At 44.3% G+C, this 13,801-nt stretch overlaps 1 protein-coding gene across 4 annotated transcripts in view; it reads right to left on the reverse strand.

The window, feature by feature from the left end:
* Positions 1-2,353: 2,353 nt before the first annotated feature.
* The window catches only part of LEPR (leptin receptor), a 48,116-nt gene continuing 36,668 nt past the window's right edge, over positions 2,354-13,801 (reverse strand). For 2 of the 4 annotated variants that reach the window (XM_075097342.1, XM_075097341.1), the window contains exon 19: positions 2,354-9,002. In XM_075097342.1, the coding sequence (XP_074953443.1) occupies positions 8,187-9,002 (816 nt within the window). In that variant the 3' untranslated portion in view covers positions 2,354-8,186. The other 2 variants (XM_075097344.1, XM_075097343.1) reach the window with 2 other exon arrangements.

Consider the following 13,801-nt stretch of genomic DNA (forward strand, 5'->3'; position numbering starts at 1 on the left):
CCACAGCTCCCCCACACAAGCCGGTGCTGCGCATCCCGGGCGGCAGCCGCTGCCTGCCTGCGGTGGGAGGCGAGGGGGCATGCGGGCCTGGCGAACGAGGGATCGAGGAAATTAAGTACAAATTCTGTGCAGAAGGGAGGTACAGAGATAGCCGTTATCCAATAGCTTGGCCACAGCTGGTACCTGCAGGGTAATTTGCCTGACTTGCCAGGGGATGGAAACCTGCCTGAGGCCAGTGACTACCCGCTTCACCGAATTTCACCTGCAGGTCTTCTAAATATGAACAGCAGAAAGGGAAAAGGTGGTGCCCTTACAGAGATAGTGCTCATTACCCCTGTAAATGCCGTGCAGCCTCCAAAGCCATCATGCTCCAGCCTTACCCTGTCATGTTGCCATCTCCCTACACTTGTCAGTAGGGATAACTTACGTTAGTGACAGTGGTAGTTTACTGCACTAAAACTATAATAAAGTAGGATAATAAAACCAACTGCAGTATTTGCATAGAATATTGTTACTCAAAAATGTCCAAATAACTATAAAACCACACTCCAGCAGTGCACCATATTGTAGTATTTATTACAGACAACCTTAGAATACACTAGATTGAAAGCTGCAAAAATTAATACTCCTCCCCAGCACACATTTTATTTTTTCTTACAGAGACACACATAAAAGGAGCGTGTCCTGTCTCCTTCTGCTGCCCCATCCCCATCGATCCAGCGGCATTGTCCCTTAGCAGGACCAGCCCTTCTGCAACTGGCAGTGAAGGTTTTGGTAAGGACAGCTGGCGGGCGAGGGCAAGCTCACCCCCAGACTTAGCCTGGGCAGCGGGCCAGCAGGCGAGCGGGGAGCTGGTAGGATGGGCTCAGCGACCTGGAGAGCTGCAGGCTCTGGGCAGTGCCAGGAGAGAGATAGGAAAGAACATGAGACCTTCCCTCTCTGCAGCAGAGAGCTTCCATGCGCGAGTGCCCCAGTGGGGGCAGGCACAGGAGCATGACGCAACTGTCAGGGAGAAAGAGGCTATAAAATAAACACTTAAAGAGGTAATTTTACCTCTTCTATGTTTATTTAAAGGCAACAACCCAGCCCACAACAAAGTAGCTATGTATTTCGTAGGAAAAAAACAACTTTCAATGTTTCATTGCTTCTCTCCATTGGTCCCTCTTCCCCTCCAGAGCCCAGCTGCAAATTCTGCTTGCATCACAGGACTTTTCCTTCCATGTCCAGAAGTAAGTTATCCATTGATCCTGCATGCTTCCCAGGGCAGAGAGGTGCCACTTGGGCTGGTCACACCTGGTGTCTCCTCCCGGCCTCTGTGGCACCCACAGGGATGAGACAGCTCCCAGGGGTAAACCTGCACATAAAGCAGGACGTCGCAGCACATGAACAGGTGAGTGCGCCAGGCACCCAACTGTTTGCAGGGCAAATAAATGCCATGGGGCTTGTAAAGTAAAATAACTCAGAGTGGGGACATCGGGGCCCCTTCCCCACGCAGCCCCACGCCAGGCAGCAGCTGACAGGTGGCAATGGCTCCTCCAGTGAAGGAGTTAGTGAGGAAGGGGTGATGGGGCAACCCAGCTCTCATGGGACTCGGTGGCTTTTCAGGACGCTTGAGGTCTTCGTGTTGCCATTTCTGTCCCAGATCAGCCTGAACTCTCTGACTGTGGGGCAGGGGCTGTGCACAGCAATGCATTTGTCAGCTTTCTCAAAATAACAGAAACAACTTGTAGTGTCTCATCACATGAGAATATTTCACTCAAAGCAGGGAGGGAAATGTCAAAAACCAGAGCAGACACCGAGCAGGTTACATGTGCTGTGCCAGCCACGCTAACAAAGGAGGGATTCAGACAGGGACAAGGGCATGAAATCTGCTCTTTACATCAGTCAGTCCTGCACCTGCAGGCACGGGCACAGAAGGACGAGGTGTGCGTGCAACAAATGAGCCAGATCATAGAATCATAGAATTATTTAGGTTGGAAAAGGCCCTTAAGATCATCCATCTTAGCAAAAGCGATTCCTCAGAGCTCTGCCCTGCGTCTGGCTGCACGGGGATCTGCTGCACAAGCCAGCACCATGGCCACCCAGCGTGGGACACTGCGGGACAACAGTATGTTATGTTTCAAGAGCCAGCTGGTAGAAATGTTATGTATTACACAGCAGCTCTGATCCCTTCCAGGTCCAGTTCCAGTAAACTGCAAAGTGAAACGCCAAAGATTTTCCCAATTTAAAAAAACCGTATCAGTGATCGGGTTCATCGGTGGGAAACAGCAGGGCGGGCCGGACTGGCTCCCACAGACTGCTGGCTCCCACGCTAGCAAAGGCTCACTACAATAGGCAAACACCTATTCAACAGTGACATCAACAATAAACATTTTATTCACAAAAATAATTACAAAATTACTCTGACACTGTTAGAAAGCGGTGTTTCAAGTTACACTCTCATCAGCGGGAAATAATTACCATAAATGCTCCAGAAATGAAAGCCACATACAGAAAAGAAATTAGTTCACAGTTTATGCAAGGGGAAAAGAAGAAAAACCAAACCCCGTTTTACTGTATACTTTGTGTGCGCGCTTCAAACCCAAGGCTGATCGCACAGATTGGGGCTCAAAAACGGACTAACAATTCACATATTTACAAAATATGAAAACCAGTTTCTTGCTGTCTCAAATATCAATTGCAGTTTAAAAAAAAAAAAAATCATTGAACTGTAGCTGCAAGTGACATGTAAAAGGAATAATGACACATTTGATTAATTTTCTTAGATAAATGAGCTATACTCCTGAATGCCTTTCAAAATTATTTTGCAGGAGCTTAATATTAGGGCTTAATATGTACTTCAGAAGCTGCACATGGTTGCTCCTAATTGCTTGTCCAGTTTAAATTGAAAAGGCCTTTCCTAGTGGGTGTGGAGCCACGGCAAAAAACCCACCTCTCTGCAAAATGACGAACTTTACTGGGAATTAACTAACACTGAATTACTTGTAGCAAAGGCATAGGTGCATTTATGGGGAACCATTAACAGGTTTACTATTAGAAGCAAACAGAAACTGCGCTGGGTTACTCCTGCAGCCAAGCCCCAGGTTCGTGGTGGCACCGTGCTCTCGGGATGCTCTGAAATGCACTTCTGCAGCATTTCTCTTCCCACGCTGTGCCCCGGGGCAGGTGAGGCCCCGTGGCTCTCCCAGGCACCGAGCCCAGGAGCGGCCGTAGCTGGAGGGGACTGTGTCAGACTGGGGATGAAGGTCATCAGCTGAAACCTGCTTTGCCCCCAGCAGCCCTCTTCCTCCGATGCAGATCACGGCCTGACCCTGTTCCCTACTTTCTCCCTGTTTCTTGGCAGGGACTTTCCAGGTCTCTTGCCAAGATGGGGCCGGAGCCCAGCAGAGGCACCAAGCACGGACTCCTGGATCTGTTCTGTTTCAGGCAGCTTCAGGTACACAAGTCCTGGTATAAACCTCTTCTTCCAGCCCTTCACTGGGTGAAACAGCCGTGTCCCTTAGCACCCGCTGCCTCAGCAGACAGGCCTTCTGAAGTGAGTGGGAGCTCCTATGCTGGCTACAACAGCCCAGCTGTCAGGAAAAATCTCCCTTGGGAGATGAATACAGAAGTTTTTCTCCTCTGATAACTTTAATTCTAAATGCATAACAGTGTATTTAAATTTCACTCTCTTTCATAAGGAGTGTGCCTGAGAAAGAGTTATGCTTGCAGGTGTAACTGCTGTATAGCATTTACAGTTCCTGGGTACTTCACAATGATAGATCTGCTCTTAAAAATCAACACTCAAACTCAGTACTGGCACAAGCAAAACTCCGTTGCTGTGGGTGGAGCGTGTCTCCAGTACGTCAAAGGGGAACTGAGTCTCAGGTCTCCAACAGTGACAGAAGACCAGCTGCTCGGCACATGCAGCCGAGCAGGCGCCCGCTGGTCCAGCCCTTTCTCATGACGCAAAGCACCAGACATGAAGCCGCGGAGAGAAGGCACGGAGGCCTGTCTGCTTGCAGCTCTGCAGGGAAAACCACCCTCCAAAATTACCTTACAAAATGCCTTTGCCCAGGCACCGTACCTGCCCATCTTTATCTCACCCAGGAATAAACAAATGAGGTTTTGCTCCTGCATAAGGCAGATGTATTGGCTGCCCTGTGAAAGGAGGAGAGCACTGTAAACACAAAATGAAACACTGTTACCTAACATGGTATGGGAGGTACTCGGCTTTGTTAAACAATTTGACCTGAACTTCAGGGAGAAAACTAATGGTGAGAAAAGAATGCAGTAACTGACCCCAGCTCTTGACTTCCTCTCCCAAAGGCAGATGCTGCCAGCAGGAGCTGCCAGAGCTGAAACCACAACCGGAGGCCAGGTAGAGGCAGATGGCAGCAGATGGTGGCTTCAGGATATGCAGATTTTGGCTTTATACAAGAGTGAAGAAAGGTGACGAGAGGGATTGAATGTCCACTTGATAAGGAGGAAAATGCCAGACTGAGAGCCAGTTTTAGGAAGTATTTATTGAATAAACTCATACAGCTGCATCCTGCCCTTCACTATGGGTCAGGGCCTGGGTTTCCCTGCACTGTCAGAAACTGAGGGATTGGAGACATGGTGTGGAGGTTGCTTAAGAAAAGGCATACCTACATTAAGGGATTAAATTTCTTGGTTCTACAGTAACTATACTAAAAATCTTTTATTTTTGCTGAAGCAGAAGAGATCAGCTAATATTTGCAGTATTTCTTACGTTTGCTGCAGGGATTTTTGTAAACGCCACATCAATTTGTTCATCTAAGGAGCACCACTTGCTCTGGCCATTAGGAAAAAAACACAATTGGGATGGCAGAGAGGCACCCAGGAGGACAGGCTGGACTTCCAAAGGTGGCGATATTTGGATATCTACCAACTTCCATCAAGGGAAGACGTTCTACAATTCTTTTTTTAAAATAGCTACCCTTGAGCACAGCTGCAGGCGCCACAGCAAGTCCAGGCTGCAAAGGCTCTCCTGCCATCAGCTCTGAGGCATGTCAGAGTCCTGTGTGATGGGGGACAGAAGATTAACTCCCACATTTTCCCGTGTTCCCAGGAAAGCCTTCACCAGGTCACTCAGCTGAGTCTTCCCATGGTTAGTGGTACTCCTGGATTTACAGAGTTACTGGGTAAGGACTTTGTATGGTAAAATCCATGTGAGCTTTTCATTTCCTGAGAAAGACAACCTTCAAATGCAACTAAATAATTTTTCTGAACACTGTAATTAAAGAAATCCAAACTTCATGATGAACCATGCATTTATTATTCCAGTCTACAGAGAACTGCACTACCCTTTTCACTTCCCAACAGCAAGAAGTTTCAGCAGAGGGGTGTGCTGCCGGGGCACTGGGAGGGGAGTCTCTCCCCCGAGCAGAAGGTGGTACAGTTAAACTATGGCAGCTGTCACAAAACCACATTTCAGTAGTTCACATTACCTCTGCATCCCAGGTTAGCAAGAGGAGAGGGTTGATGTGCAGGAATCTAGGTCTCCCACCCCAAATTCAGCTGCACAACAGGAGTGATCCCTGTGGCATGGGCTGGGATGGGTGTGGTAGGGCAGCAGACCTATGCTAGCCTCCCTGCATCTTCAAACTTCGAGGAGGGGGGTGGTGTTGGATCTGGTGGACAAACCATCAGGAGAGGCAGAACCCACACCCGAGTCTGTTCCCATGGCATTCTTAGGACTCTCGAGGTTGTGCCACATCAAGGTCACGTGCTGCAGGAGTGAATTTCTTTTTTTCAGATTAATGCTAAGTTTAGCATTCACCTGGGTGATAATCACAGTTTTACTCTTGGAACTCTACAGGAACATTTTCAAGACTTCAGGTTTCTCCCTTCAATCACATTTTCAAGTGACAAGGAGATTTGGTTACTAACACAAGCCACATTTTAATTCCCCTGCCATACATAATATTTTTGAAAGAAGTACATTAGATTGGTGTCATAGGCAACATCCAGAAACAGAGACACCCAGCAAGAGCCAGGCTAGCAGCTTGTTTGAGAAAAAGTGGTGGAGTTTTTGTAAAGCTTGTCTTAAATTCAAAGTGCAGATAAATACTTGCTTTGGTCCCTTTTGCTCCATAGGATTTTTTATCACTAATATATTAAAGTGTTTCCACACCTCTCCTACCTTTTACTGTTGTTGCTGGGTTCTGCCCTTTTGTTTTTAATTGCCTATATAAGTTATACATAAATTTAGCTTTGGAATACACAATATATTCATCTTTCTTAGCTCCTCAAAATAGTTCTCTGAAAAGGCACGTATACAAAAATATTTACTAACTACAAAGTAGAAAAAATATATTTGGCTTGCAGATAAGTGTGGTTTTCTTTACCTGCTTACCCCAGAAAATACAGCTGAGGTGCAAGACCTAATTTTCTTCCCATCTGAAGCTTTTCAGCTGAGCGGAGCAGGGCTCATGAAGGCAAACCGACTTCTGCACGTCCATACAGACAGGCTAGCTCACCGAAGATCGAAAATACAGGATCCTTGGATCAAATTACTGCTTTTTCTACTGTGGGCTCTTAGGAAAGGGGTCTGGAAGAGATGGTGGCAGTACCATTTGTACTAGCACCTCATGTTCAACAACAAAAATGTGGACATTTTACTTCCCCAGATAACAGCCCACAATTAAATGTAGCCACAAGACTTTTGATTCCCTTCCTCCCCTTGCAGTACCGTTAAGTCTTTAGCTGCTGGAACTGTTCGTTCTTCAGGGAGTTTTCATACACTGGTGCACGCTTCAGCACATCTCTGACCTCACAGTTTCTTTTACAGCTCTTTGATGCTACTGATGAATATTTTCAACTTACTTTAAAAGAGGCCCCACAACAGCAGCCACAAGTTTGCCATCATTGGTCAGGGCCTCCCTTTCAACAACTGAAACAGAGCGTTCTGACTACTTTTTCATGTGGACCATCTGTGTATTCACAGGCTCAGTTTAACACAGATGTCAGCCAAGCAATAAATACATCAGGATTTTGGAGAAGAAAAGCCTAACAAATATATTTGGTATTTGTACAGTGCATCTGTTTACAACCAGTCCAAGTGGATACCAATGCATCATAACCTGGCAGTCTTCCTGAGTGTCCAGTGGCTGCACCGCATCCAGGTCAACTCGGTCTGTAGCACTCAGTGCCCCAGCTCATTCCCAGTGAAACAACACATTCGAGCTTTTCCCCTCCCAAAACCCCATTCATGTACATACTTCAGTCTACATATCAGGTCACTGCTTTCTATCTTACCCTTGGGGTCTGGACCCCAAACAAACCCTAGAACAAGAACAAGCTCTTTCAACAGTTTGCTGACATGTTTGAAGAGATGCTTTACTCCTGAACAACGAGAAGAAATGTGCGTATGGGTCTGTACTGCCAACAGCCACGCTGTGCTCACCCCCCTGGAAAACATGGCCACGTCTGACAACAATAAATTGAAAGAAGCCCACTGCTGCAGAACAGGCTGCGATCCACATCGGGACTGTAAAGGGCCACTTAGTGAACGCGTGAAAAAGGAGCCGTGTTCATTTGGTACGTGTTACCTGAATCCTTCCCAGCCCTTGAGGAGTGTTTGGGAATCTCCACCCCGAGGTCTGCAAAAGCCCCAACTCTTCGTCTGCCAGCTGGAGGAAGAGTCTCTTGTCATCACTGACGCCACCTGGAAGGTGCTGCTATGCTCTGTCTGCAGATGAGCAACGTGATGGCCGTGCACACTCATAGCAGCCAGCTGCAGCTATAGAGCGCCTACAGATCTGCCAAAGCCTCTGCCCTGGGGGCAGACCACAGCCTAGCACAGAGCCTGACGGCTGAGCGTCAGCATGGACCGTGCCTGGATCACATCCCATCCTCTCACCTGAACACCTACAGCACGGGGTCCAATTTCAAGTACAGTTCTTCACAGGGGTGCTCAGACATACACCTAACAGGCATCAACAACAGATAATTTGGCACCGGAGGCTAACTTGAACACAATCAAATCTCTAAAGGAAGGCCCCGCATTTGAAAATTAGGTCAAGAAGTGGAATCTCTTCCTACTAAAATTCTGGCACTCAAATATAGAACCAGTTACCAGCTTCAAAACAGGAGAGCTCCTGAAAGAAGTCAGGAGAGAGAAAAACAGGGGAACTTATTAAAAAAAAAAAGCCGTTAAGAGTATCAAATTATGGTGTGATGACTTAAGAGTTTTTCTCTGGGGTCTCTTGCACCTTGGCAGCAGTCATCTGAAACTGTGGCATGTATGGCACGGTGGCTTTATACTTAAGGCTACTTTGGATAAATGCATTTAAATTTGGAGGTGTATGCTGAAGAAACCCCACATCTTTGAGTAGATCGGTTGTATGGAACTGACACATCACCCCCGAACTTTCTGTTAAAAAAATGTCCTTTTCTCTTTTTTCTAATGATGTTATCCCTAAGTAATACAGGCTCCGCTCAGGACTATCTCCATCTGTGAAAGTGTCATCCTGATCTGAGGGCTCTGAAAATCCCTCTGAAGAAATAAGAGAAAGGGAAAGAGTCTTGCTGGGCTGCCTGCCAGGCAAATCAGGTGATATGAGGAACGCCCCATTTCCCACCTCCCAAGAGCTACTTGAGAAGGCTCCTGGAACTAAGGAATCTTCAGCTAAGAAGCATCTATCAAAACAACTTCTTAGATGCACTTGCTGTTCGTAAAGCCCACTTGATCTGGAGTTACTGAGAATAGTAGCGTATTTAATATCAGACTGCCTTGTAATTTCTCCACTGATTTGGTCATCATGGGAACTCTCAGAGAAGCTGCTACTATTGAAATGGCTGCTAGAGCAAGCAGAGTCATGTTCAGAGTCTTGAATTTTTGTAAACACTGAATCAATGACAAAAAATTCTTGTGTGTCTTCTTTTTTCAACGCTTTAGTAACACTGATGTCTTCCAGCACTATTTCTGGTTCCAGAAGAAGAGGCTCAAATGACATTGCTTCGGGGTGCTTGATAAAAAGATGCTCAAAAGTTTCAGGCTAGAAGAAAAGATATATTTTAATGCTTATCTATTATTTAATGGCTTTATTTCAGTATGAAGCTACTGATTTTAAGAATCACAGACAAAAACTCCACAGTTTTAGTAAGAGTATATAGTTGAAAATCCTCTAACACACACTGCCTCTCTTCTTTATGTCTGTGTGTAGGATAAGACTGAGGGACAAGACAAAAAAAGCAAAAACTGGTTTGTGTGTCAAGTGCTGCAAAGCAAGCGTCCTGTGAAGTGCTCAGTAATCCAGCCAAGACAGCCCATCATTTAAACTGAAAGAGAAGCAGCTGAATGGTCCCATTCATTTCAACATTAATAAACATGCACATATTGTTAGAAACACTCATAAGTGCTTCACAAGACAAAAGTCTTGTGCCATTAGATGTCCTTGGCTTTTTATTTAGATTGTAGAAACAATAGACTTAATCATTTACATGTCAACTAAAGGAACTTTCCCTGGTAGGATTATATTATTTAGCATCAAATTCAGCCTTTCCTTAGTATTTTTAGAGCATTCCATTCTGAATAGCAGCTATATGTTTGAACTGCATGAAGAGAAATACACGTTTATTTTGGAAAAATGTATGCTTTACTACTACCTAATATATATGCATGTAAAATATACAACAGCACAAGCTGACAGCAAAACCGGAGCTCCTAGCTAAAAAGGAAAATTCACTCGAAAAACATATATTTCCTAATGAATTCAAGAAAAAACAAATAGATAAAAACAGATTTTGTGTATATTAGCAAACCATATTTTAGAGCAGGAAAGCTGCCAAAACAACTAGGAACATGTCAAAATACTTAGACTAGTACATGATTACAGAAAAGAGTAAATTAACTTGCACATCTTAGGCTACTACTTTAGTCTAGACTAGCTGTCAGTAATGCCCATGCCCTCACGTGGCAAAGCAGGTGAGTAGGTTTCTAACTGCTTTGGTACTTGCCCCACTGAAGTCCATCACCTTCCCACACAGAAACCAACCTGCCCACTGGAATCTCTCCTAGTCTTCAAAATAACGCCAATAACCACATATAAAACTAACCAGCTATTGAAATGAGCTGTAGGATGCTACTAGACCATATACATCAAGCCCTAATGATCGTACCTTACATTGCCCAGTGAAAGCTATCTTCCCGCTCACAGGTTTGCTGTGAATTGACAGAGAAGCACAGGCACTGCTGTGCCAAAGTGGACTAACAGTCCGATCAGTCTATATTGCCCACAGTGGCATTTTCTAATGGGAGATGTATGTTATCGGGAAGCTTCTGAACAACCAAGAAACCATGTTTCCTCCTGATACACCTGCCCTCCTACAACCAGCGGCTGGTTTATCCTGAACAGGGATGGTTTATATTCCTTCCAAAATCTGCTTGCTCCCTCACCCCAGCCCCCCGTATTTGCTCTTATAAATGCATAGGAAACATACAGATATTATTGCCTGAAAAGATTAAATACATCACATTCAAAGACAGGAATGTTGTTTGGCAAAGGCCACCATCTGTCCACTCAGACACATCACTTATTAAAACATGTCAGATATTTAACCAAATACAGTGCATAATCCAATGTCCTAAGAAAAATGTAAAACTACAGCATATCAGCAATTACAGAGTAAGCTGGCTGAATAGTGCTGCATTTCCACAGTATATGCATGTATGGTATAATTTGGGCAGAAACTGTGTTAAGCAACAGGCAAAGTAGCTCCATAAAACTTGGGAGAAAAGCCATCGTTTCAGGCCACCAGTTCCCAGACTCTGCTGGCCAGATGAAATGAGATCCAAAACAAACAAGGAATTTCAAGCAACACTGTATTTTGCTCTCCTGTTCAGTCCAGGTTTTAAGTTCTATTTGTCTCATAAGCAACAGCTCCCTCTGAGCTGTAAGCCAGTTAACATGCCTGAGACAGATGAAAATCAAAATTCCTTTGCACTCTAGTTGGTAAACACAGATACATCTAAATATGCTATTGGCCTACTTCTGCCTTGACCAGATTTTGACTTTCACGTGTATTTAACTTGACAGATTGCAAGTTGGCCCATGGCCATAGTAGGGCGATTTAGATATGCATGAGTCTTTGCAAGATTGATGTTAATTTCCCTCTAAAAATTTTGTAGTTGCATTTCAGTGATTTCTCCAACATTAGGTCCTAAAGCTTTTTAATTTTTATTTACTATTTTATTGAGCAAATAAGAGGATTTTTTATGATTTTGGCATCACGCATACATGTCAAGGCTTGCAAGGCAGACTCCGGATGCAAGACTTGCCTGTTTTAGATTACAGTTTTAACCTCTGGCTGCTGTAAGCAAAACAATCAGTATAAAATTATAAATGCAGTTCTGGAATACCAAATACCAAGTGTGCTATATCAAATATACAAAGTAATGATCAGATGTTGACTCAAGGATTTAGTATTGTTATGTACCAGGAGAAGACAGCAGTTCTACATCAAAGGCCTTCAGAAAGGCATCAGAACTTTCCAGCAGTGGTACATAGGCTATTTATGTAGTCAAGCCTTATTACAGCTAAGGAAAAATACAAGTACTGTACACTGCTTTTTCTACTGGAAATTGCATGCACACATACAAAAGCAGGATTTGGCCCTAAACACATGATTTCAAAGAACGTGTTCTGGCCTTGGACACTCACGAGATGAGCAAGAGTTGATCACGCTGATCTGAGGACAGGCACTGTGCCTTCAGTGCAATTAACATTAACCAAAAATTTCCAGTAAGATTAGTCCAACGTACGGAAGAGGCATGCTTTCTACTGCATAACAAGCTGTCAAAAATCATGTCAAACTTCAATTTCTTTCATACTTGCATGCATCATCTCTTTTCCATTAATTATGGAATAAGATATATGAATATGGAGCGGTATCACCAGGGCATCAGCTTTACCCTCCTTTCCTAGTTAAAACTTCATCAACTTTACTTACATTTATTTCGGTTCTACCAGTCAATATATTTTGCAATAGGGGACAGCAAGGATTGTCATGAGCTTCTTTTGCTACAGATGAAAAGATTAACTAAGCAAACACAGGTGCACTGGTACAACTTACACTCCTGCAATTAACAGCTATTCAAAGAGCCCAGCACCTCCTGGGATGCACCCCTGGCAGCAGACACATCAGGCTGGCCTGGGATTTAACAAATTGTGCAAGTAAAACACACTTAGTTTTCTAAACCAAGCCAGAGGCACAGGCTCTGCTAACGCCAGCCAACGTGACTGCTGCCACAAGGCTGGGGAACACCCGCTCTTCACTCCACCCAACCACAACTGCATCTTCCCCAACAGAAGGGTTTCCAGGAGCTTCACTTAACATGAAAACATAGAGCACCGGTAAAGTAAGTGCTTTAGCACGTTAAAAAGCCACGAAAAAAAATTAAGCAAAAGAATAAGCAGAAACTGCCCTAACACCACTGAAATCAGGTTTTCTGTGAGGATTTCTGGCCTGTTCTTTTCAAACACAGATCCAACATTAGAGATTATTCAGGCATCTGCATTAATATGGCTGCATGTTTAAATGATACAAATGAAGAAGTGATATAAATTACAGGCACATGGATATTTTCGGGAAAAAGAAACCAAGCAAACAAAAAACCCAGTAAGGCACAACACACACCCAGTTTCTGCATTCTCTGAGCTGCTGCTGCACCCAAATGCATGCAGAAAGTTCAAAAGACCTTTCTTGAAAGACAAGTACTTGTGCAAATAAGAGATTTGATCACTTTGATGTGCCTGGAGTCAGTGGCAACTCCCAAGACAGCTCTCAATTAGGACAAATACTCAATTAGAATGAAAACCCTCTTTCAAGTGAAGTCAGTAACTGGGCAGATCTTGCACTCAGGCTGGATAAATCCCAAACCAGTCTGATGTCTCTGCTTCCACGCCTGCATCCTGGGAAGGGCTGAGCTCTTTCAACTCCTTTGAAAGCCAGGGCTTGAAAGTATTCAGCCCTTTGCCAGCCACAGCCTTAGTCAGTAGGGCAGTAAACAAAAGTTAAAAATGCCAAATCTAAAGTGCTTCTGCCTGTGCGAGTGACAAACTGCGGTTTGGTCTGTAATATGGCACTTGCTCCTCAATTTTGTGAGGGCATTTTAGATTTTTGACAGAGCTACTTCCAGGATTCATTATATTTAAACAAATCAGCATGGTATTGTATCTGTGCTTCCTGTCTTCTGAATATAAATAGAAAAATCTTCTAACAGTTCTGTATAGGAAGCCTGGGAGCTGGCCCAACGGTTCAGCAGGCAGTAACCATGATTAGACTTCAAAGAATGTCCATTCTCTGTTTAAATGAAATGAAATAAAATAAAAGATGAGAAAAGAAACCTTCACTGGGAATGCAAATTAAATATCTGAAAAATCTTCTGCCATTTGACGCTCTTTCTTTTAGAAATAACAGGCCTGAATTGAGATTATCGTCTCAAATGATTACACATACTCAAACTCTGGGACCAGGAGAAACTCTGTCCACTGGTGCAAACTGGCTAAGTCCATGTAAAGGCTCTCATTTGTCACAGCTCCTGATTCACATGCCAAACAGAGATGCGGTTTGCCTCAGCAAAGAATCTGGCCTTTGATACACACACGTGGCACTCACTGAGGTGCATAAGTGTTACAGCTATGGGACTCTACAACTAATTTACTAATGGTCCTGAAATTTGAACACCCCCTACATTCAGAAGAGGGGTTGGTGTCTGGTCCTGGCCCATTTCCAGATACTAGCTTTCTACAGCTGAGAGAACTGCTGTATTGCTAACTTCTGAGGCTCCGAGTTG

The sequence above is a fragment of the Phalacrocorax aristotelis genome, chromosome 6, assembly GCF_949628215.1.
Source record: "Phalacrocorax aristotelis chromosome 6, bGulAri2.1, whole genome shotgun sequence".
Classification (NCBI taxonomy): Eukaryota; Metazoa; Chordata; class Aves; order Suliformes; family Phalacrocoracidae; genus Phalacrocorax; species Phalacrocorax aristotelis.